Consider the following 24,476-nt stretch of genomic DNA (forward strand, 5'->3'; position numbering starts at 1 on the left):
TAAAACCTTTGACAATGGTTTATGTTTTTAAAGTTTTTGAAGAGCATGGCCTCCTACTAAGTTCTGTTATTCACATAGTGTGACTGAAATAAAACCTTTGTGAAAGAATTGTGTTTATAAAGTTTTTTGAAGAGCATGGACAAACTTTACACATAGCGGAATAGCCAGATAATTGAAAATAGACCATACTTTGTTACATTCAAGGGGTGGGGGGTTATTTTCAAGATACAGGATTAATTTTGATGCCAAAATGCTGGTATTAATATTGTGAATCATTTCCCAAGTGGATGTATTGAAATTCTGACTTGTGATTTTACGACCTCCTGCTACCTGTAGATCCATGAATACTATCCAAGATTATATCTGAGACTCGTGTCCTACCAAAATTCTGGTAATTAGTAAGTGGGACCTGTACAGTACATTCCAGTGCTCAATAAAGCATGTTTTTAGTGGGGCTGGAATAACACGTTTATCTCCTGATATGATTCAATACATACCACAAAACATAAATGTGATTCTACACGTATTACATTTTGATATAATACGAGGTCTGTCATTAAAGTAACGGTCCTTTTTATTTTTTTCAAAAACTATATGGATTTCATTCATATGTTTTTACGTCAGACATGCTTGAACCCTCGTGCGCATGCGTGAGTTTTTCCACGTCTGTCGGTTACATCATTCGCCTGTGAGCACACCTTGGGAAGGAGTGGTCCCGCCCCCTCGTCGGATTTTCATTGTCTGGAAATGGCGGAATGAAAAGGACTTTTTCCATCAGAATTTTTCAGAAGTTGTTAGAAACTGGCACCTGGAAACCATTCGAAAAATTTATCTGGCTTTCGGTGAAAATTTTACAGGCTTCACAGAGAATAAGGACTGTTACTATAGCTTTAAGGACCCCTTTAAGAACGCTCGGCGCGCCGCGCTCCGAGCTGCGACGACGCGGCACAAGCCACCGGACCATTTCTAAACGGATGGCTCTGTGGATACGAGACCGTCGTGTGCTCTTTCTCTGGTTATCACAAGAGCTGGACATCAGCCATTTTCTGGCAGATTTCACTTTTAACAAGAGATTTTGTCATGGAAAGTCGCGTGGAGGCTTCGTGCGTAAAGACCGATTCGCTTTGGAAGCGAGACAACGGAACACCTCCGTTTCGGCATGTCAGAGGACAAGTTTGGACATGTCCAGCTCTCCACAACTTCTCTGATACTTACTGGACTGGTAAGCATTGAAAGCCGAGATAGGCATGTCCAAACTTGTCCTCTGACAGCTTCTGAAAAAATTCTGATGGAAAAAAGTCCTTTTCATTCCGCCATTTCCAGACAATGAAAATCCGACGAGGGGGCGGGACCACTCCTTCCCAAGGAGTGCTCACAGGTGAATGACGTAACCGACAGGCGTGGAAAACCTCACGCATGCGCACGAGGGTTCAAGCATGTCTGACGTAAAAACATATGAATGAAATCCATATAGTTTTTGAAAAAAATAAAAAGGACCGTTACTTTATTGACAGACCTCGTATATGTTGACTTTTATTTGCTTTTTGTAACACGAGACCAAAGGGAAAAGTAAAATTTGTGTCATAAAAAGCAGGGGTGGTGGCCAAATGGTCAGTGCGCTTCCCGGTTCAAACCTCACACCTGACACCTTTCTCCATGTAATGTGTAGTTGTGTAAAACCTGTGCCAAATCAATATGCAGATCCACCTTGGATCTGCTGTGGTGACCCTGAGGGAAATGTCTTGCAGTCTGCCATTCTGTTTTTACTGTGGTTGTTTGAAAAGGTGCTGTCAGATTAGGTCTACAATACACTCTGCTGAAAGAAAGCAGTACTGCATGCCCACCTCATTTCAACAGCAATTATATAAAATTCTTGACTTAAAACAACAAAAAGTTTCACACCGTAAAATTAAATATTGCGATATTGTATCAATATTTTTTCCCACCTCTAGCTTTTAGTGGCCACCATAGTTATGTTTCAGCCAATCATCTGCTGTGACATCATGCAAGTGTGGCTATTTGAAATGAAACCACAAATGTGTTTGAGTTCCATCTCAGTGTTTGACATCGCTGACTGCTGTGCGTCTCACCAGAAAATGGAAAGATCTGAAGTCTCGACCAGCATCTCCACCAGAGAGTCCACCATCTTGGTGTGGAAGATGATGGTGTTCATCATTTTACCAAGCTCTTTGTGATCAGAGATACCAAGACTAGCTTTAGAGACACTGGTGTAGGCCTACAAAAACACAAACCAAAAACACAAATCAGTGGACCAAGTGAAAAGTTCATCAAGTTTTTACTAATATTCTAGTTATTCCCAACATGAGGCACTTTTCCACTGCTGGGTCTAGACCCTGAGTACCAGACAATCCAGGTAGTAGCCCCAGTCATAGGCTTAGTTCCTGACAGCATTTTCCACCAGCCTGTAAGGTCCAACATCTCTGACAATTATGGGCAGTGACACTGGGTAAAAACGTTAGGTTGGTGCAAAGACATTACTACCTTCTGATGTTGATGAAGGACTGAGTGGCTGTGTTTGCGACTGTTCTGGATCAAGACTTTTAATGACTTCCTGGACTTGGCCTTCAGAGGTGTATCTGTATGTAAAGGTGTTGAACTTGTAGAAACATTCAGCTTTCTAGAGTCATGAGGTCATTGGACAGTGGTGCAGCAAAGCGAAGCAGATGCCTTTGTAGAAGAACGAAGCCCCAAGTCTTCAAGATCTTGATGCTTCCTGTCTTACTGTATGGTTGTGAGACTTGGAGGCCAACCAGTGACCTAAGGTGATGACTGGATGTCTTTGATACCAGGTCTCTTTGGAGGGTCTTTGGGTTCCGTTAAAATGATTTTGTATAAAATGAGCGGTTACTTACGGAGACTAAGGCCTGGTTCACACTGCAGGATAATTAGGCCGATATCGGACCCGATCTTCCCCTTCCGACAATCTTACGGACGCCCCGACAATCGGGAAGATGCTAACCATCTCATCATATATTACTGCCGTGTGTAGTGTGTTCAGACCGCTCTGATCTGCTCGGAAGGACGTCAGGGGCACTCTGATCACAACTCGGGGATATTCAACATGTTGGTTTGTCTTGGCCCAATATCACAGCGTGTGTTGTGTGTTAGCCAGGCTGACAAAGAGTCAGAGCTCTACTGAGCCGAGTATTCCTTTAACTTTAACTAGTAATGACTTCATGACTTTCTTTGTTAAAATTTTAACTATTAGAGAAAAAATTACTCATAACCATCCCAAAGACATATCGTTATCTTTGGCTGCTTTCAGTAATGCTGGTATTTGGTTAGACTCTTTCTCTCCGATTGTTCTGTCTGAGTTATTTTCATTAGTCACTTCCTCCAAACCATCAACATGTCTATTAGACCCCATTCCTACCAGGCTGCTCAAGGAAGCCCCTACCATTAATTAATGCTTCAATCTTAAATATGATCAATCTATCTTTATTAGTTGGCTATGTACCACAGGCTTTTAAGGTGGCAGTAATTAAACCATTACTTAAAAAGCCATCACTTGACCCAGCTATCTTAGCTAATTATAGGCCAATCTCCAACCTTCCTTTTCTCTCAAAAATTCTTGAAAGGGTAGTTGTAAAACAGCTAACTGATCATCTGCAGAGGAATGGTCTATTTGAAGAGTTTCAGTCAGGTTTCAGAATTCATCATAGTACAGAAACAGCATTAGTGAAGGTTACAAATGATCTTCGTAAGGCCTCAGACAGTGGACTCATCTCTGTGCTTGTTCTGTTAGACCTCAGTGCTGCTTTTGATACTGTTGACCATAAAATTTTATTACAGAGATTAGAGCATGCCATAGGTATTAAAGGCACTGAACTGAACTGAAGTTATTGTACTTGGCCCCACATACCTTAGAAACATGGTGTCTAACCAGATCCTTACTCTGGATGGCATTACCCTGACCTCTAGTAATACTGTGAGAAATCTTGGAGTCATTTTTGATCAGGATATGTCCTTCAATGCGCATATTAAGCAAATATGTAGGACTGCTTTTTTACATTTGCGCAATATCTCTAAAATTAGAAAGGTCTTGTCTCAGAGTGATGCTGAAAAACTAATTCATGCATTTATTAAATTTTCATTGTTACGCATATGATACCCAGCTTTATCTATCCATGAAGCCAGAGGACACACACCATTGTAATTCATTATTATCAGGTTGTCCTAAAAGTTCCCTGAAAAGCCTTCAGTTAATTCAAAATGCTGCAGCTAGAGTACTGACGGGGACTAGAAGGAGAGAGCATATTTCACCCATATTGGCCTCTCTTCATTGGCTTCCTGTTAATTCTAGAATAGAATTTAAAATTCTTCTTCTTACTTAAAAGGTTTTGAATAATCAGGTCCCATCTTATCTTAGGGACCTCTTAGTACCATATCACCCCAATAGAGCGCTTTGCTCTCAGACTGCAGGCTTACTTGTAGTTCCTAGGGTTTGTAAGAGTAGAATGGGAGGCAGAGCCTTCAGCTTTCAGGCTCCTCTCCTGTGGAACCAGCTCCCAATTCAGATCAGGGAGACAGACACCCTCTCTACTTTTAAGATTAGGCTTAAAACTTTCCTTTTTGCTAAAGCTTATAGTTAGGGCTGGATCAGATGACCCTGAACCATCCCTTAGTTATGCTGCTATAGACTTAGACTGCTGGGGGGGTTCCCATGATGCACTGAGTGTTTCTTTCTCTTTTTGCTCTGTATGCACCACTCTGCATTTAATCATTAGTGATTGATCTCTGCTCCCCTCCACAGCATGTCTTTTTCCTGATTCTCTCCCCTCAGCCCCAACCAGTCCCAGCAGAAGACTGCCCCTCCCTGAGCCTGGTTCTGCTGGAAGTTTCTTCCTGTTAAAAGGGAGTTTTTCCTTCCCACTGTCGCCAAGTTCTTGCTCATAGGGGGTCGTTTTGACCTTGGGGTTTTTCTGTAATTATTGTATGGCTTTTGCCTTACAATATAAAGTGCCTTCGGGCAACTGTTGTTGTGATTTGGCGCTATATAAATAAAATTGATTTGATTTGTTGTGTCCTCCAACCACAAACGAGCATGCAGCCTGCTGAATGTGTCGTGCAGCCAGTCAGAAAGCGAGGTGACGGACGTACGGAGCGGAAAATAAAATCAAAACAGCTGTTCTGATTTACCAGAAAGTCCGGTGGTCACGCTGTCTCCACTCCTTTAAATAACGCCTTTTCTTTTTCTTTTTGTATCATTTTTTCCCCCTGTTTTAAATAGTCCACAAAGTACCTCCATTTGTTCACTCTGAAGTCACGTTTAATCTCAAGAGATTTTGCGAGATTTCCTGTCTGAGCTGGGAATGTTCGTGTGTGAAATCTGTTTGTGTGTGGTGTGTTGACTTCACCGTGTGGTTGAACACCACACACTGTACGACCAAACCTGTTAGAGCTATGATTTTTTATCTTCACATGTGTGGTCTCTCAGGTTTTGGAAACCTAAAGATAATTTTAAAATCCTGTCGTGTGAACCAGTCTTAAGATGAGGAGTATCACTTGCACTGTGAGGGAGTGTCACATTTTGTCCATGTACCCCGTTTCTCTGTCTATGATGCTGCATACAAGTACCTGAGTGCTGAGGATCCCGGTGGCTGGAAAAGGCCAAGGACCAGGGTTGGGTAGGATTACTTTGAAATGTAATCCAAAAGTAATCCGATTGCAAGTAATCCAAATGTATGTACATACATACATGTAATCCACATGTATTCTTTCAAAGTAATCCTACCCATCCTTGCCAAGGACACAACCATGTTTCACTTGGCTACAGCAGGTAGATGGTTACTTTTGAGAAGTGGGGATGGACTGGTTGTCTGCCTGGGTGGTTGCCATCCAGGACCTAAGCCAGTTCCGTGGACATGGTGAAGCACATGTATGCTCCCAGACTCTACTTGGACATCACCAGTTACAGTAAGAGGTCTAAATTAAATAATGAAAGGGGGATCCTCGCCATTTCAAAATTTATTTTGGTTTCATGGGTAAAAACTGGCGTCAGTGTTTTTGAGATCAAGTCCGATATTGCAATATGTGTGGACCCCCCCCCCCCCCACCCCCCCCCCCCCCCCCCCCCCCCCCCCCCCCCCCAAAAAAAAGAATGTTCAGATATGTGTCCTTACTTGAAGTCTGAACCAGTCCAGCCTCATGCCTCTGAAGTCAAACACCTCTCCATCCTCCACTGGAACAAACAAAAATGCATTAACCCACAAATGTCTGGTGCTTAATATTACACTAGTTTGAGAAACGCTACTTAAGTTAGTTACTGCAGCTGCCAACTTCATAAGCATTAAAACTCCTTAAGTCCCTTCTCCTGTAGGACTGCCAATGACATCCAACGGTCGCGATGTAGTCGCTATAATCTGCTAATGTACTTTAGGGACAGTATGAATGATATTCTTCGTTGCTCACTCCTGTCATAATACTAACACTTATCTTGTTAACTTTTGCAATACGTAGTTACCGTACTTTACGGAGTCTAAGTTGCACCTTTTTCTGTATTATAAACTCTTTAATTTGGATTTTTGTGTACTGTTGTCATCTACTTTTTATGAGTGCCATTTATTATTTTATTATTGGAGTTCATTTTGTTTGATACTTTGATATCTTAATAGTTATTACGATCACGATTATAAATAAACTTGTGATTTCTGGTATACAAGTTCAGAGTACAAGTTGCAGGGCCTCCCAAACGGGTTTATATCATATATAAAAACTGTGGTATATTATACAGTGTCCATTATATATTTTCATTGTCTAACCTTTTTGAAAATTAATAAATGTCACACAAATTACTAAATGTCAAATTATAGCAGGATTTATCTTCATGTTTTTTATGTTGTCAGATTCTGCTGTGAAGTAGATTTTTTTTGTTTTTAATCACAAGCATCTGTCAGTAGCTGTTATTTTTAGGATGACACCATGTGTCAATAAATCACTGTATAAACATATCGATTATGGGACTGCTGGTAGTGATCTTGTATTGGGAAGTGTTTGCGTGAATACATCGATTCTGACGAGATCAAAGACAGTCCAACTCTTCTGTTTACAGTTTTTAAACAGATCCTCATTCTCAATGAAGGTTTACCTTGTTTGACGCTGAGAGAGGTCATAGTGTTGACAAATGAAGACATGATTATAGATTCATCCTCTGGACACACAGACAGGTTCTGTCAGAGAAACACCCGAGAGATGACGTGTTAGAAAAAGTGCACAAAGTGGGAAAAGTACTGTGATTTCAGTGCTCTGTTGCTTTATCTTCTATGGATTTGGAGATAAAGGTATGTGAATGTAAAGACTGCGTCATAGTGTCTTTACCTGCACAAGCTCATTGAGCACCACAGCATCAAAACCAGACAGGTACTGGACGTAGTATCGCTGCATCACTGGACCGTACTTCCTGACGTGAGCTCTGAGCTCCTCCATGTAAAAAATCAGCTCTGCTATGTGCCTGCAAAACAAACACATATTAATGGACTTTAACGTGAAATAACCAAGACCCATGTAATTACGTGTTCTCCTCTGTCACTGAATTGCACGTATATGTACATACTTGTCTATGAAGTCGTCTGTGTTTTTCTTCTGGATGTTGTCTGCATGTCGGAGCAGCCAGATGATCTCGTCACGAGCAAACGACAAGGCCATGAAAACAAATAAGGCCTGGCGGGATGGGAAACAAACAGATGAGGAAAGGAGAGGAGTTGAGACCTTTTTAATATTTTGACCATTTTCAAAGCCCCATTGGGGCATTACATCAGGGCTGTGAAATGAAAATTGTGAAATCCGAGGAAAATTTGCAGGGGGCCGGGGGGTGGGTGGGGTTACAGCTCCCCAGGAGCCGGGGTCTAGAATTAAATTTTTATCTAATGATACTTTTTCAGCATCTCCTGGAAGAACAAATATCAAAATTAGTGGATATTTAAATGATCCTATATTCAACCTTTTATTTGACCTGTCAATGATCATGTTGAAATAACAGAATATGACGTGGAAGTAGGACCTGGAATGATTTTCCTTTTAATTGTAAACCAAATTATGCATTAACTCAGAACAATTAAACTACTTTAGTTACTTCATAACTAAATTTATGAAGACTGAAAAGACTGTTACAGCATTTCAAAAACCACAGCTAAAGCTTGTGGAATATTTGGAAAACCATGGTAAAATATCAATAACACACCTTACAGTAAAAAGTCACTTATATTCTTGTGTAAATTCATGCAGCCTAAATCCATTCAAAGCCACAATGTCTATTTTACAATGAAAGAAAGTCGAGATTAGTGAAAAAGTCACATAATTTGTCTAAAATCCTGTTTGAACAGCAGAATGTTTATTTTCCAGGGAGAGAAAAATTCTTACTGTGTTTTCCTGAGAGGGCACAGTTCACTTTTCCCGTTTCTTTTATCTTTCAGGTGTGTTGATGAAGCCAGCAACGATTCCATGGATTCTTGTCCTTATAAGACTTTTTCAAATAGTCTTTCTCGCCATCTTCTCTCTGTGCGACGTCGGTCCGTGACACAGAAATGCTGCACAAATCTTTTTAAAAACTTTAGAGCTCTAAAAGTTTGGGATGCCCACATGCTAAGTTTAGCTTAAGTGTCGCCACAGCAATGAACCAGTCCTGCTTTACAACATCTGTCGTAACAGCTACGCTTTGAGTGTAATTTTTCCTCAGAGGAAACTGATTTGTATCTGTAACACACAGATCAGTGTCTGCGGACTTATAAAACTTACACGATGCCGTAAAAAGAGAGAACGCTTTGCGATAAGCATTTTAAAAACTCAGTGATGTTCACTATTAAAGAGTACAACACTAACACCCTCCCCCCCCCCCCCCCATGATGAATTCCGCAGAGTTTTCACATCTCTGATTACATTGAATTTGAAGAAACCATCAGATTCCCCTGGAAATCACATTTCAAACTTCTCACAGGTGAGACATTCATGAACATCCTACTTGAACATTTAACGTTCATAATTGTGAATTGCAGCTAACTGGGCCATTCAGTTTCATATTTTAGTTTGACTAGTCGCTGTTGTAATTTTGTATTGCACTATTTCAGGGTTCCGTTTCCTCGGTCTGAAAATACCAAAGTGCATAAACAAATGTATAAAAATAGGAACAGTGGCTTTTTCTGGATTCATTTGTCCCTCAACCAGCTCCACTTCTTGATACAATAATCAACCTCCAAACCAACAGTACGTGTAATTTTCCTCCATGAACTGCGGGTCATTTGAGCATCTTTTTCTGACTGTGTTGTAAAGCTGGTCATATTTGCAGACTTTTCTGCCAAACGTATCTGATCCATGATCGAAATGTAACCAGCGTGCGCACTGCAAAAACTTTTACAATATGACGGGAGAGGAAGAAGTGAAAACTTAAAAGTGACAAATGCGGTCTCAGTCATTTAGCAGGTGCCAAATGAACCATCATGGGGAGGGTTCGCAGCCATGCAGAGGGCACTGATCTAAAGCTCTGGTTCGTCATACTCAGGGATATGTGTAAAACTTAACACCATATTACAGTGCAGGCAGCAAGTAGAATTTTATTAATAACCACTGTGCTTCAATTACACCCTGCCTTGTTTAGGCACTGGGTCCAAGCATGGTTTGAAAAAAATTAACGGCCACAGTCTTTTAATCACAGAAATATAGTACTCACTTTCCTTGAGTGCTGAACTGCATTTTGTATCTCTGTACATGCAAGGGGTTTTTCATAAAAATACATTGTGATCGGACAGGATGTTTTGTCCGATGTGAGCGATAATCTGTTACACAAAATGCTGTATATGTGGTGTTTATTGCATGGAAAATCATACAAAAGCATCAGGACTTTGGCTTTTGTCTGATGAGTGCGAATATCTGGTTTATATGAAGACTGTTTAGGCGAGTTTTACTGTGTGTACACACACACACACACACACACACACACACACAGTTTTGGTTGATGAGTCATCGCACCTTTGGACCCAGCAGTCCCGGCTGGTCGGCTAAGACGGTAGCCAACTCTTTTAGTGCTGATCTGAGGAATTTGCGTCTCTCTCTGTGCATGGAGCCGCTGCAGAAACACAGACTGTCAGCACCAAGCATCAAGAAACACACAGACGTCATGATTAAATGGTGTTTTGACACTTTCAGGACAATCCCACAAGAGAAAACAAGTAGGCAGTGACAGCAGAAGAATGAGAATGAAGATTAAAGGCGAGGACAGAATACAGAATTAGGACAGAAGCAGAAACAGAGGAGAGAAAAATAATCCCACATGGGGAAAGAGGAAGGGGATAAAGAGAAAAAGAAGGTGATGTGAGACATCTGACGGTGAAACCAAAAGGCCACAAAACATAAGAGTGATGCTTTAAAGACAAAACATAAAAGGGAAAGTGAAGTCAAAGAAAATAAAAATCATGAATATATGAGCAGTGGATGTAAAGAGAATATGCCCAGTGGGATTTTCAGATGATCACAGGATTAGTAAATACGTACGCGTGGGAGAGGGCCTGCTCTTTGCACTCTCTGATATCTGTGATTCGTTTGTTGTACCTGGGGGAGGAGGGAAAAAAAAAAAAAAAAAAACGGTAAATGAACAACGTGCTTCACAACATGATTGATTACTGATGGTGCTTCTTTGCAGCCTACGTTGACTCTATTTGGTTGATTGGGCAGCTCTCTGGGACACCCTGAGAATTTGAGGTCCAGTGAAAAATTAAAAAATAGGTGTGCTCGGTTGGTGCGTACCCTCTGATGTTGACAAACAGGTCCTCTGCCGCCTTGTGGATGTGGAAAACTTCATCCCTGAACAGACAGAGGCAGGTGGAGCTCTGCAGAGCCAGCTTCCACAAAGGCAACGCTGCCGCATCACTGTTCAGCACCGAGTGGCACAGGATGAACCCAACTACAGCCGGGAAACAAGGGAGCAGGAACATCAACATCAAAGGCGATTACCAACGCGAGATATAATTATGAAAAAAAAAAAAACAAGAGGCACATTTCTTCCCCAGTACTTACAAACAATCCACTTCTCCATTGTGTCCAGTGACAGATACTCACAGGGCATCTGAAGACAAAGGACAAGATCAGCATCAGTCAGAAGGATTCACTGCAATGCCCACAAACAGGAAACAGCTTCCCGACCACAAAATCAATTGCAGACCCTCAGTTCCTTTACTTTATTTCTATTTGAGAGAAGTTGGTGCCATGATCCCAAAACTATTAGTAGACTAATGAGTGGATTTGTAAATGATGTCTGCAAAGTTCAAACTCAGGAAGAGTTCTTGCCGCATTTTAAACAGACTCCATTCGGTTGTAATTTAAGCCCGGTCGTCTGCAGCTGTTCTGTATATCAAGAAAACCGATTAAAAAGCCCCGGTCTCGCTTTCAAAGGTCAGGTTTATAAACCAAGACAAACCACCGTGCAAAGATCACTGTTGCACAGAGCATCATTTGATGGTGTAACACACCAAACGTACCACATGACGCAGGCAAAAAGCAAACGGCACGCATCTAGTATAACCAGGGCACAAGACTGGTGCTTCCCAAAAACCTCTTGTAGAGGTTTGCAATCCTGATTCTTGAGCTCTGGTGTCACGTTGATACCAGAACATCAGTTTGGAACCTCAAATGTACCTCAGAAAATTTTAAAGCCTGCAGGTGGGTGGATGAGGTACCGCCTAGTAGAGTAGGTAGCTCAGCGGATAAGGAGCTGGACTGCCAATGTGCAGACCTGGGTTCAAATCCTGCTCTGTGTCCTGGGCCAAGATACTTAATCTGCACCATCTGAGTCCACCCAGCTGTAAAAAATGGGGGCCAACGCTGACTGGGGAAGAAAGAACTCACAATGTACTCTCTTAGGTCTGTAAAAAATGTGAACACTGACGAATCTCCACTGATGTTGGTGTGGAAGTGTGCACGCTTTATAGAGCTTTCCTTTGAGCCTGGCCTTTTGAAGTGGATACCTTGTGGTTAACTCTCTTTAGTGTTGATGCTGACAAAGATAGGCCCGCTTCCAGCAGGGTGCATCCAATCTGGCCAAATGTTTTGAAGTAGTTTTTCTTCACTGGGGTGGGGAAAAAAAACATTCTTGTGATGTATTTCTGGTGTGTGTTTTCCTGAGCTCACCAGTGTATTACTTTTGTGTAAAAGTCTGGATTTTCAGCACATTTTCCCACTACTCAAACTTCAGTTTGGAACTAAATTGAGGCATTTCAGTGCAGTTTTTCTCCATACTAACAGTGTCTGACTGAGCAGGATTGAGCATCGTGGATGGGGCAGAGATCAGAGAGAGCAGCTGGGCGTTCCTCCACTGATCGGCTGACAGGTTCCTCCTCGGATAGACCATCTGAAGGCTGATCAATGCGTCTGACAGCGACTGCATGACAGGAAAGGTGGGAAGGAGAGACAGAGGGGGGGGGGGATAAAGGAAAGAGCAGCAATATTTATCAGTATAAAATAACACTATGAATAACATCAATATGAAGTTGAACAAATAAATAAATACAGTCAACACAGCACCAGTCTGCACACTGCTATCTTCTTCTATGTCAGCAGGCTTCGGTACTGACAGGTTGAACTTCTCTAACAAATCAAGTAGTATTGTGGGCGGGACTTTGTTACAAACCAGAAAGCAGTGATTCATATTTTAAAATAGTGGGTTGGGCTAATGGCCCTCAGTGCCTGACATAAGGGGACATTTGTTGCATATGATGGGGACCTCTAAGACATCAATTGGTCTATGCAGAGCAGAATAAATTAAAATAACATTCACAGTGTTTTGTAATCTACTGTAACAGACACAGCTTGAGGCAAATTAACTTAAATTATGCAAATTTTGTATTTCTGTCATTTCATGTTATGTGTAGGTCATAAATAACAGTTAAAAGGTTAAAACATTAATATTTGATGGAAATAGCATTTGTTTCCTTCTTGATAACTGTCTTGCTGTGTTAAATTGTCTAATGGAGCTCTCTGCCTCAGTGGATAAAAGCTACTGTGCCAGAGTGTAAACGTAAATTTACACACAGTAGCTTTTATCCATTTGTGTGTCAGGCAGTTTTTCTGTCATCTTGAGCGCCTTGGGGCAACTGTTTGTTGTGATTTGGCGCTATACAAGAAAAAAGTTGATTGATTGATTGATTGACAGTTATTTTTTTTTCTTTCAACATTTTTGAGTGGGACTGCATTTTTTCAACAATGTAACCCTTTAATTGTCGTCTTATTTGAACAAGAGCTGAACCTGGACTGATTTACTTGTAAAGGATAAAACCTGGATGAAAACTTCTTGAATCATACTTTTTCCACACATTCCTGTTTGAGGCTGTGTGCTGAAGATGATCGTTTATGATCGTCGAGTTGCTCTGCTGCTTTAACAAGCGTTTAGCACTAAAGTCTGTTGTTCACAAAATGGTCGTGTGAACGTCTGTAAACAGTAAACAGCTTGTACATTTTATGATGGTTCCATGAAAGCTAACTTTTCATGTGAAAATCAGTGAACCCCCATCCTCTCCTGCAAACGCTTCCTCCTCGCCAGTCCCCTCTACTCTTCCCCCTTCCCTCATTCAAACACCATCTCTGCTGTTCTCTAGTTGAGGAAACACAGAGCTATTCTGAAATACAAAGCCTTTAATCAGTAAAGTAAACCGTCAATTTCAGAATGTAACAGCAGCTATGGACAAAGGAGGAACTGTGGATTGCTTAATGAAGGTTTATGATGAAGTTTGTTCTTTTACTCGGATGAAGAGAGGCTGTTTTTACCTGTGCTCTACAGCTTAGAGTGAAGCTGCAGTGCACAGGGCATGAAGGTGGAATTTGTTGACCACTGAGTTGCTAAATGCAACGCTGCAAAAAAAAACTGTCATATCAGCCGTTATAAATGGCCGATACCAATATCCGCAAAAATGCTGAATATTGCCCAGGCCGATAATCAGACGACCCATCGTCCTTAATCCCCAAATTGCCCCCAGTGTACAGTTGAGTGCACTGACATCAGTGTACGTGTGTGTGGGTGAATGTGTAGCATCACTGTAAAGTGCTACAGAAATGCAGAACATTCATCATTTCACTGAAAGTCTTAACAAGAAACAAGTCAAAATATATTTTTGGGTTCCAGCTTTTTGACATGTCTTTAAAAGCAGAAAAGAGAGGGAAAAAAAACCCTGAATAATTACAAATGTGTGGCCTTTGCTGCAACTAAAATATTACTTGCGTGCACACCTGTGCTATAGTTAAACAACCAGTTCTGAAACCACCCAGATCTCCAACCATTTGATTTTGTAAGCAACCAGAAGTAAAAACAAACAAACTTATGCCATCTTGGAGTACTAAAGAAAGTGACAAACTGCTGAATCTACATGCAAATCATTAAAAATTAATGGATGACTTGTTACTATGAACTCACTCTCTCTCTCACACACACACACACACACACACACACACACACACACACACACACACACACACACACACACACACACACACACACACACACACACACACACACACACACACACACACACACACTCTCTCTCTCTCTCCACTGGATTAGCATTCAAAAACAGATGACTTTCAAAATATTTTCTCATGGCTACATGCATGAGAACTCAGTTGTTCCATTACCTTCCCATGAGGAACAAACTCCTCCATCATCTTCTTCAAGGGGTTTTCATAATCCACGATCATCTGACCCAACCTGGGATATTCTCGATCACTGTGACACCAACAGAACCCGAGTTAGCAGCACAACCTCTCAAGTACAGAATGTGTGCAGAAGGGGCCACATAAAGCTTGTTGGAGACTGTGCACGTTTGTCAGGAGATAAAAGCTTCACTTTAACATGTTTAACGTGTTCAGGATCCTCTCTGGTCCAGGTTCACAGTTTTTTCTCACCTGGCTCCATGTGTCATCTCATGGGCATAGTTGTACAGCCCTATGATGGCTTTTCTCTCCTCTATACGTGACAGGATTATCATCAGTGTAGTGTAGGTCACCACCAGGTCCAAATAGTTCCTGGTCAGGTCGAAGTTAACAGTCTGGCAGGAAACACAAAGGCAGAACCCTCAGGGCTGAAGTTCTGTTTAACACTCAGTCATAACAATTTAAAGACCAATTATCCAAATCAAAATTTTTTAAACCACAAGTAATATTCCATAACATTTCCGTTAAAATACTAAGACCGCATGAGTGAATCATTTGGGAAGGCAGATGAAGGGGGAAAAAAACAAACAAAAGAAATGGAACCCATTAAAGACATGACATACAAAAGTTGTGAAAATTTTATGTACACAAATAATTCAAATGCAAGTACACTCTTTAGTTTACTATACAGACATCTCAAGCTGAACATCAGAGGTGAGCATGGATTTTATACTAGAGCCCGACCGATATGGATTTGTTTTTGTTTTTTTATGGCTGATAGATATTAGTGAGTACAAATTTGTTTTTATTTGTTACAATATATACATTAAAAAAATATGGCAATGTTTGGATACATTTTGTTATCAAGTCCTTATGACAAGAATGCTTTTTTTTTTTTTACATTTTAATCATGAACTTTATTATAAATAACCATAAATATAACTAATAACCAACATATGTCACACTGCCACCATCCTGCCAAAATAGACCTCGTCTATTTTGGCAGCATAGCAACTACTTGTCTCTTGACACTTTAATATCACCCACTCTGATTGAAGATCAATGGTGGCTGGTCTCGGTGCATCAGTCTTGTAGCTAATGTTGTCAAGGGGCGATGGGGGTCCTAGCCATGTCTGACAACACTGCAAAGTATGTGGTGGACCGCCCTCTGTTGGACAAACTATAACGATGGTTTCAAACTGCCAAAGTGTTTTTCTGCATTGTTTATTCCATCAGAGAAAAGATGTCATATCGGCGGAAATATCACCGACACTGATATGATGGTGAAAGGCTTATATTAGCCAACTGATATATGGTGCTGCACTATTTTATACACAAAAGTGAAACTAAACTGTCTCTACTGCTCTCTTTGCTTCTGCTCACCCCCTTTTTGGTCACACGTCACTGTGGAATTGTCTTGTGTATCTGTTTTTGTTGTTGTCGAGTTTGTGTGCCAAAATAAATAAGTTCAAGTTCAAGTACTGCTCCTTCGTGGCTGACTACGGTGTTGGGAATTAACTAAATGTTACCATTTGTCAATAAGTGGTAGTTTTGATGGTTCTAACATCTTGAGCCTAAATATCTCTGCACATTTGAGTAATTCTCAATAAAATGTGTTGGAATCTTTTATTAAGCCAATATGACAGCGGATAAGAATTCTTTAAAGAGGAGAAACAACAGTCTGAATAAAGTATACTGAGAGTCATTAGGGATATTTCACTTACAATGTCAAAGAAGACCTGGCAGGCGTCGATGGTGTTCAGCAGCTCACACACGTGGTCCTGTTGATAAAGAAGTTCACATAAATGAACCTCACTAAAACCAATAACTTTCCAACCTCGTCTTAAACCAGTGATTCCTAAATAATTTCTTCTACTTCATAAACTGAAACACAGATAAGGGTAGATGTGTTCCCCTACCTTGAATTCCATGACGTCTACAAAGGTAAAATAGTAGAGAGCCAGGTTCTTCAGAATCTCTGACTTCTCCTTCTGCAGCTGAGCCAACTGTTGCTATAAAAGTACACGGTACAGTAATGATGATTACAAAATCATCTACAACAGACAGTACAAAGTGTTCTAGTCCAGTCAAATACATCTTGGAAACAGTCAAAGAAGCAGCAGCAGCAGCATACCTCATCCGACAGTATGTTCACTGTATTAAAACAGGTCCAAATTCCTCATTTAAAAAAGAAAAGTGAGAGGTTATCAAGAAGAGTACAAGGCAAGAAAACTGCCCAATTTATCCATGAGCAGCTTCAAGAATTAAGATGCTTTCCTTGAGGGCAGGATGCATTGTCCAACCTCCATTCAGCTGCTCCCTTGTTTTCACTCAGGGTCACTGAGTTGTTGATTGGTACAAGTTTTACGCTGGCTGCCCTTCGTGACAACTCCACATTACATGGAGAAATGGCAGGGGTGGGGTTTGAACTAGGAACCTTCCACACTGAAACCACTTAGCCACCACCCTTGCTATTGTTCCACCCTCCGACTAGACAGAAAAAGGACTACTTTTTCTAATCTGGTTCGTTTAGTGTTCACAATAACTTGCCAAGATGAAGCATGCTGCCACTGTCAGAGATACACAGATAGTTCCAACGGCAAAAATCTTTGTGGTGTTCCTCTCCAGATTCACCATAACTGGCATAAACATCAGCTGACCGTAAATCCACGGTCTGTTCTCTGATATCTGGGATGGCACTGGGTTTGATTTCAGTCATCTTAAGTACAGTAGTATTCAGAATAATAGTAGCGCTATGTGACTAAAAAGATTAATCCAGGTTTTGAGTATATTTCTTATTGTTACATGGGAAACAAGGTACCAGTAGATTCAGTAGATTCTCACAAATCCAACAAGACCAAGTATTCATGATATGCACATTCTTAAGGCTATGAAATTGGGCTATTAGTAAAAAAAAAAAAGTAGAAAAGGGGTTGGACAGAAAAGGATGAAGCCAGCACCTGTTGAACATGCTTTTCTCTTTGAAAGCCTGAGAAAAATGGGACGTTCAAGATATTGTTCAGAAGAACAGCGTAGTTTGATTAAAAAGTTGATTGGAGAAGGGAAAACATACGCAGGTGCAAAAAAAATTATAGGCTGTTCATCTACAATGATCTTCAATGCTTTAAAATGAAGAAAAAAAAAAAAATGCGTGGAAGAAAACGGAAAACAACCATCAAAATGGATAGAAGAATAACCAGAATGGCAAAGGCTCATCCATTGATCAGCTCCAGGATGATCAAAGACAGTCTGGAGTTACCTGTAAGTGCTGTGACAGAAGACGCCTGTGTGGAGCTAATTTATTTGCAAGAATCCCCTGCAAAGTCCCTCTGTTAAATAAAAGACGTGCAGAAGAGGTTACAATTTGCCAAAGAACACATCAACTGGCTTAAAGAGAAATGGAGGAATATTTTGTGGACTGATGAGGGTAAAATTGTTCTTTTTGGGTCCAAGGGCCGCAGACAGTTTGTGAGATGACCCCCAAACTCTGAATTCAAGCCACAGTTCACAGTGAAGACAGTGAAGCATGGTGGTGCAAGCATCATGATATGGGCATGTTTCTCCTACTATGGTGTTAGGCCTATATATCGCATACCAGGTATCATGGATCAGAGCTCTATTGAGCCGAGTATTCCTTTAACTTTAACTAGTAATGACTTCATGACTTTCTTTGCTAATAAAATTTTAACTATTAGAGAAAAAATTACTCATAACCATCCCAAAGACATATCGTTATCTTTGGCTGCTTTCAGTGATGCCGGTATTTGGTTAGACTCTTTCTCTCAGATTGTTCTGTCTGAGTTATTTTCATTAGTTACTTCCTCCAAACCATCAACATGTCTATTGGACCCCATTCCTACCAGGCTGCTCAAGGAAGCCCTACCATTATTTAATGCTTCGATCTTAAATATGATCAATCTATCTTTATTAGTTGGCTATGTACCACAGGCTTTTAAGGTGGCAGTAATTAAACCATTACTTAAAAAGCCATCACTTGACCCAGCTATCTTAGCTAATTATAGGCCAATCTCCAACCTTCCTTTTCTCTCAAATATTCTTGAAAGGGTAGTTGTAAAACAGCTAACTGATCATCTGCAGAGGAATGGTCTATTTGAAGAGTTTCAGTCAGGTTTTAGAATTCATCATAGTACAGAAACAGCATTAGTGAAGGTTACAAATGATCTTATGGCCTCAGACAGTGGACTCATCTCTGTGCTTGTTCTGTTAGACCTCAGTGCTGCTTTTGATACCGTTGACCATAAAATTTTATTACAGAGATTAGAGTATGCCATAGGTATTAAAGGCACTGCGCTGCGGTGGTTTGAATCATATTTATCTAATAGATTACAATTTGTTCATGTAAATGGGGAATCTTCTTCACAGACTAAGGTTAATTATGGAGTTCCACAAGGTTCTGTGCTAGGACCAATTTTATTCACTTTATACATGCTTCCCTTAGGCAGTATTATTAGACAGCATTGCTTAAATTTTCATTGTTACGCAGATGATACCCAGCTTTATCTATCCATGAAGCCAGAGGACACACACCAATTAGCTAAACTGCAGGATTGTCTTACAGACATAAGGACATGGATGACCTCTAATTTCCTGCTTTTAAACTCAGATAAAACTGAAGTTATTGTACTTGGCCCCACAAATCTTAGAAACATGGTGTCTAACCAGATCCTTACTCTGGATGGCATTACCCTGACCTCTAGTAATACTGTGAGAAATCTTGGAGTCATTTTTGATCAGGATATGTCATTCAAAGCGCATATTAAACAAATATGTAAGACTGCTTTTTTGCATTTACGCAATATCTCTAAAATTAGAAAGGTCTTGTCTCAGAGTGATGCTGAAAAACTAATTCATGCATTTATTTCCTCTAAGCTGGACTATTGTAATTCATTATTATCAGGTTGTCCTAAAAGTTCCCTGAAAAGCCTTCAGTTAATTCAAAATGCTGCAGCTAGAGTACTGACGGGGACTAGAAGGAGAGAGCATATCTCACCCATATTGGCCTCTCTTCATTGGCTTCCTGTTAATTCTAGAATAGAATTTAAAATTCTTCTTCTTACTTATAAGGTTTTGAATAATCAGGTCCCTTCTTATCTTAGGGACCTCATAGTACCATATCACCCCAATAGAGCGCTTCGCTCTCAGACTGCAGGCTTACTTGTAGTTCCTAGGGTTTGTAAGAGTAGAATGGGAGGCAGAGCCTTCAGCTTTCAGGCTCCTCTCCTGTGGAACCAGCTCCCAATTCGGATCAGGGAGACAGACACCCTCTCTACTTTTAAGATTAGGCTTAAAACTTTCCTTTTTGCTAAAGCTTATAGTTAGGGCTGGATCAGGTGACCCTGAACCATCCCTTAGTTATGCTGCTATAGACTTAGACTGCTGGGGGGGTTCCCATAATGCACTGAGTGTTTCTTTCTCTTTTTGCTCTGTATGCACCACTCTGCATTTAATCATTAGTGATTGATCTCTGCTCCCCTCCACAGCATGTCTTTTTCCTGGTTCTCTCTCTCAGCCCCAACCAGTCCCAGCAGAAGACTGCCCCTCCCTGAGCCTGGTTCTGCTGGAGGTTTCTTCCTGTTAAAAGGGAGTTTTTCCTTCCCACTGTCGCCAAGTGCTTGCTCACAGGGGGTCGTTTTGACCTTTGGGGTTTTACATAATTATTGTATGGCCTTGCCTTACAATATAAAGCGCCTTGGGGCAACTGTTTGTTGTGATTTGGCGCTATATAAAAAAATTGATTGATTGATTGATTATTTTAAAGTGCGACTACAGATATGGAGGAGATGCTGACTATGTAAAGTGCCACCACAGTAACACTGTGGTTTTTTTTCTTTTCTTTGATGAACATGGAGAGAAAACCAGGTAACACACACAAAAAAGTTCAAAAGTGGATAACCTGATTCAAAATTAAATACTCTCAGTTTTGTCAAGTTTTTCTTTGAATCAGATTCATTCAGAAACAAAGCCTAAAGGTTCAACAGGTACACGTTAGAGAAAGTGCAGAGAAAATATTTTACCAAAGTCAATTCTAACTAGTAAAGCTTAGCCATCTGGTCCACTCAGCAGCATCTGGTACTGACAGAGTTTCCCAGGATTCAAGAGTTAAGAGAAAGCAGAGATGGAAAACCCAGCAAACACACCCCCAAAACCAGAACCCGAGTCAGTGTTTGAGGGTATCGAGATATGTTTAGGTGTGGATGCAGATTTCTTTCTAAACTGAAATGTGAAAAAAGTCATCCTAAAAGGAAATGTGAAAAAAATTAATCTTAAAAAGAACGCACCATTAATGCTTTTAAGTTATGGGGCGGGTGGGGGGATGTCAAAGCAAAATGAAAATGCTAATATTGACTGGGTTTCTGTTTAGATGATGAGTCTTAAAGCTGTATACAGACCAGGAAAAACAAAAGTTCTCATGCTGCATTCACATGTTGGAAGTAGTGAGGTTATGTCTCACACTGTAACCCAGAGATATTTTCCCTATTTTTAGTCACACAAGAGTATTAGTCACCTCTGGTAAAAAACAAACAAACAAAACAAAAAACTTAATATGGGGGGGATTGTTATGTCACACTGGTCTGTAAATTGCATTGATTTGAGAAACATGGCACTACTGTTTTTTTGCAATAAGAATCAAAATTAATTTGATCATCACATTATTTGTAACCTAAACAGTGTCAGCCAGCAGAAGCTAATGGGTCAGTTATTATAAGAGGTACAAAACTCTGCTTCTTGTTACACTAAACAGACGATCATCAGTGATGTAAAGGTGCAATCTAAGCAATTGAAAATTTTGCAACAGAACCATAGTGTCAGTGAGCTGAAGCTAATGGGCTAATTGTTGTCACTGTAAGAGCCACAAAGAATGAGTGAACTGCTGCTTTCATCCACTGAACAGACTGTGATACTGTATGTGAGGTAAAGGTGCAAAGGAGTGAAGTGATTGAAAACAATGTGCATTATTGATCTAAAAACACTGTTCGCAAGCAGAAGCTAAAGGGCAACTTAACTACCGTAGGAAGCATAAAGAAATCAGTGTGAACTGCTTCGAGTAATGTGAAGTAATTGGCTGGGAAAGCATCGACATGTCAATATGGCTTTATCTCACCATCGGCAGTGTGCAACAGACGGCAAACTGGGTAATCAACTATTTTCAATGATAGAATGATGGAAAACTGCTACCGCTGACAGCGCAGCAGAAAATAGACCGGTATGTGCAGATAGAAAATTTAAAAATTTCAATTTTTCTCCTTTCTGTAGTGACAACAACAAACTAAACATTTACCTTTAATAATGCTGAAAGACAGTGATATGAATGTCAGTTTTATACCAGATAAACAGAGTAATGTGTGATATTACAGAGTGAAATTAAACTGTGACGTTTGGAAAAAGTTAACTTTTTAAAGAGTCAACCAGACCTTCCCATTTTAGGACTGTGCAAAAGTTTGGACTATGCAAAATGGGGGAGAAAGCAAATTGGTGGTCCCTACATTTACCAAGATATTTCATGTTTTATGGGGTCAACTGCATCTTAACTTAATTTGTTATATTTATATATGACCGGTTCAAAATGTCAAATGTTACAAAATCTTTTGGGCAACATGTTGTTCTTGTTCCACTAATAAAATAAAAGATCTGTGCCAAATTTTATTGTAATTGGACATTGTTTAGGGGTCCCCCACAAAGCAAAAATTCTCCCCAAACAAGCAAAAAGGGGAGACGTCTTCCATTAATGTTCTCCTCTGGGTGCCCAATCAACCACAACTTTTTGCAAATAGCAGCCACCACATGTACCTGTAAAAGAAAAACAATGGCATCAGAGTCTTCTCCCGTTAGGGTGACGTTGCCTTGCCAGTGGAGGGAAATGTGCCACCCTGGGGGACCTCTAAATCTTATCTGACTGAGTTCGAATTAAAACCTCAAGTGGAACAAAAACATGTGGCCCGAAGTCTCTCACAACTTTTATTTTTTCACTATATAACATGAACAGCCCTAAAAAAAAAAAAAGTTGAGCAACCAATTCATTCTCATAACACTTTAAAGATGGTTTGGCATTGATGATACAAGCAAAGCTGTTCAGTGGTTTTGTCCTAGTCTTCCTGCAAACATGTTCTCAGGCGTGCAACAATACACACATTCTCTACTGGGGATAGGCAAGTCCAGTACTCATCCCTTTGTAATGTGTGCAGAATGTTGTTTTGCATTGTCTTGTTGGAAAATGCATGGACATCCCTGGAAAAGATGTCCTCTAAAAGACAGCATATTTTGCAATAAAATCTCTGTATACTTTTCTACATTAATGGTGCCATCACAGAAGTATAAATTACCTTTGACAAGGGCACCTACACAGCTCCATAACATACAAGACAGAGCCCGACTTCTGGGCTTGTTGCTGATAACCATCTGAAAAATCATGTCTTTGGTCTGGAGCACACTGTGACCATTTCTTCCAGAAAATACCTGGAATACTGATTTGTCTGACCACAATACACGTTTCCACAGTGTTATCTTCCAAACCAGATGCTTCCGAGCCCAGAAACACTGACAGTTTCTGGACAAGGTTAACATTAGGCTTCCTGTTTGTTTTTTGCACAGTAAAATTTTAAGTGGCGTTTAGCAATGTAACTAGCCTAGACATGCAGGCCTGAAATGCAGGAATGGATGTATATTAAATGAAATCAAGCTGACCACACAAAATAGGAAATATCTTTGGCTGACAATGTCAGGAACGAAACAGAAGTCAAAGTAATTGTAAGAATCATTGTAGGTTTTACTAAATTGGCATTCTCCATTTTTTTTTTTTCCCTGATTGGGGGTTGTACATACTGAGCACTTTTTTTTTGTTAAGGTCAACATGTGAATGCAGAGTGAGAAACAAGACGTCAGCACATGTGCCACATTGCTGCTGCACCAAGGAGCTAAAAAGGTGTTCCTAAGAGACATAGCAAAACCAAATTCTGCATATAAAAGATGTTTATGTAAAATCTACAAATTTCAGATGAGTATGTTTTTTCTTTCTTCTTTCTGACAGGGAAGCAGAAATACCCAGCAACTAAAATACAGTATTTATAATCAAATTTGGCTTGAATATTGGTTATTAAATACACCCTTATGTACCACCCCGTGCTCTATGTTCTCAGAATGCAGAATAACTATTTCAGAAGGTAAAAAATAAGTCAGCAGGCCACTGTTGCCAATATGTTTGTTCGTGGGGTGAGTAAGGTCTAGACTCTAGATCTTACTCATGTATAGCTCCTTGAGGTCACGTGGGGCTATATAAGTTAATAACTATCCTCAAATAGTCTGTCCCTGATCTGGACTGAGATCTGGTAGATTTCTGGTACAATTATTTACACTAGTAAGTACTGCGCCAGTTGCTAGATGTGGAAAAATCATTGTTCTTTTATCTGGGCAATGAGAGAAGCAAGTCAGCATGTGCAAAAAGTTCCTTGTGTTGTTCGTTAAGTTCTTAAAAAAACAAAAAAAGAACAGAAAGTAGTATTTTTTTTTTTGCCAGTCTGAAAATGATTTCATCTGTGAAACGGTGTCTGATCTGAACCAGGGGGTTTGTGATCCATGACACTTCTATTTATTATGTCATGAATGTGCGTGCTGATAGGGTGGGTAAAGTCTAGACCAGGGGTGGGCATCGAGGGCCGAGACACTGCAGGTTTTCCATGCAACCATTCACCTCAGCAGGTGGGTTGCTGATGAGCTTCTCCTCTGAACATAAACACCTGGTTGTCAATGAAATCACCTGCTGAGACACCTGATCATTAATGAAATCACCTGCTGAGGTGACTGGTTGCACGGAA

At 40.4% G+C, this 24,476-nt stretch overlaps 1 protein-coding gene across 4 annotated transcripts in view; it reads right to left on the bottom strand.

Moving 5' to 3' along the window:
- nckap1 (NCK-associated protein 1) overlaps nucleotides 1–24,476 on the bottom strand; it is a 96,041-nt gene that overhangs the window by 26,305 nt on the left and 45,260 nt on the right. For 2 of the 4 annotated variants that reach the window (XM_034184433.1, XM_034184431.1), the window contains 14 exons: nucleotides 16,566–16,652; nucleotides 16,371–16,427; nucleotides 14,899–15,041; nucleotides 14,629–14,719; nucleotides 12,248–12,385; nucleotides 11,026–11,074; nucleotides 10,756–10,912; nucleotides 10,504–10,560; nucleotides 9,982–10,078; nucleotides 7,574–7,680; nucleotides 7,339–7,471; nucleotides 7,109–7,190; nucleotides 6,144–6,202; nucleotides 2,091–2,236 (listed from right to left, as the gene is read on the bottom strand). In XM_034184433.1, coding sequence (XP_034040324.1) covers nucleotides 2,091–2,236; nucleotides 6,144–6,202; nucleotides 7,109–7,190; nucleotides 7,339–7,471; nucleotides 7,574–7,680; nucleotides 9,982–10,078; nucleotides 10,504–10,560; nucleotides 10,756–10,912; nucleotides 11,026–11,074; nucleotides 12,248–12,385; nucleotides 14,629–14,719; nucleotides 14,899–15,041; nucleotides 16,371–16,427; nucleotides 16,566–16,652 — 1,403 coding nt within the window. Of the gene's footprint in view, nucleotides 1–2,090; nucleotides 2,237–6,143; nucleotides 6,203–7,108; nucleotides 7,191–7,338; nucleotides 7,472–7,573; nucleotides 7,681–9,981; nucleotides 10,079–10,503; nucleotides 10,561–10,755; nucleotides 10,913–11,025; nucleotides 11,075–12,247; nucleotides 12,386–14,628; nucleotides 14,720–14,898; nucleotides 15,042–16,370; nucleotides 16,428–16,565; nucleotides 16,659–24,476 lie in introns of all 4 variants that reach the window. The other 2 variants (XM_034184432.1, XM_034184430.1) reach the window with 1 other exon arrangement.

The sequence above is a fragment of the Thalassophryne amazonica genome, chromosome 13, assembly GCF_902500255.1.
Source record: "Thalassophryne amazonica chromosome 13, fThaAma1.1, whole genome shotgun sequence".
Taxonomy (NCBI): Eukaryota; Metazoa; Chordata; class Actinopteri; order Batrachoidiformes; family Batrachoididae; genus Thalassophryne; species Thalassophryne amazonica.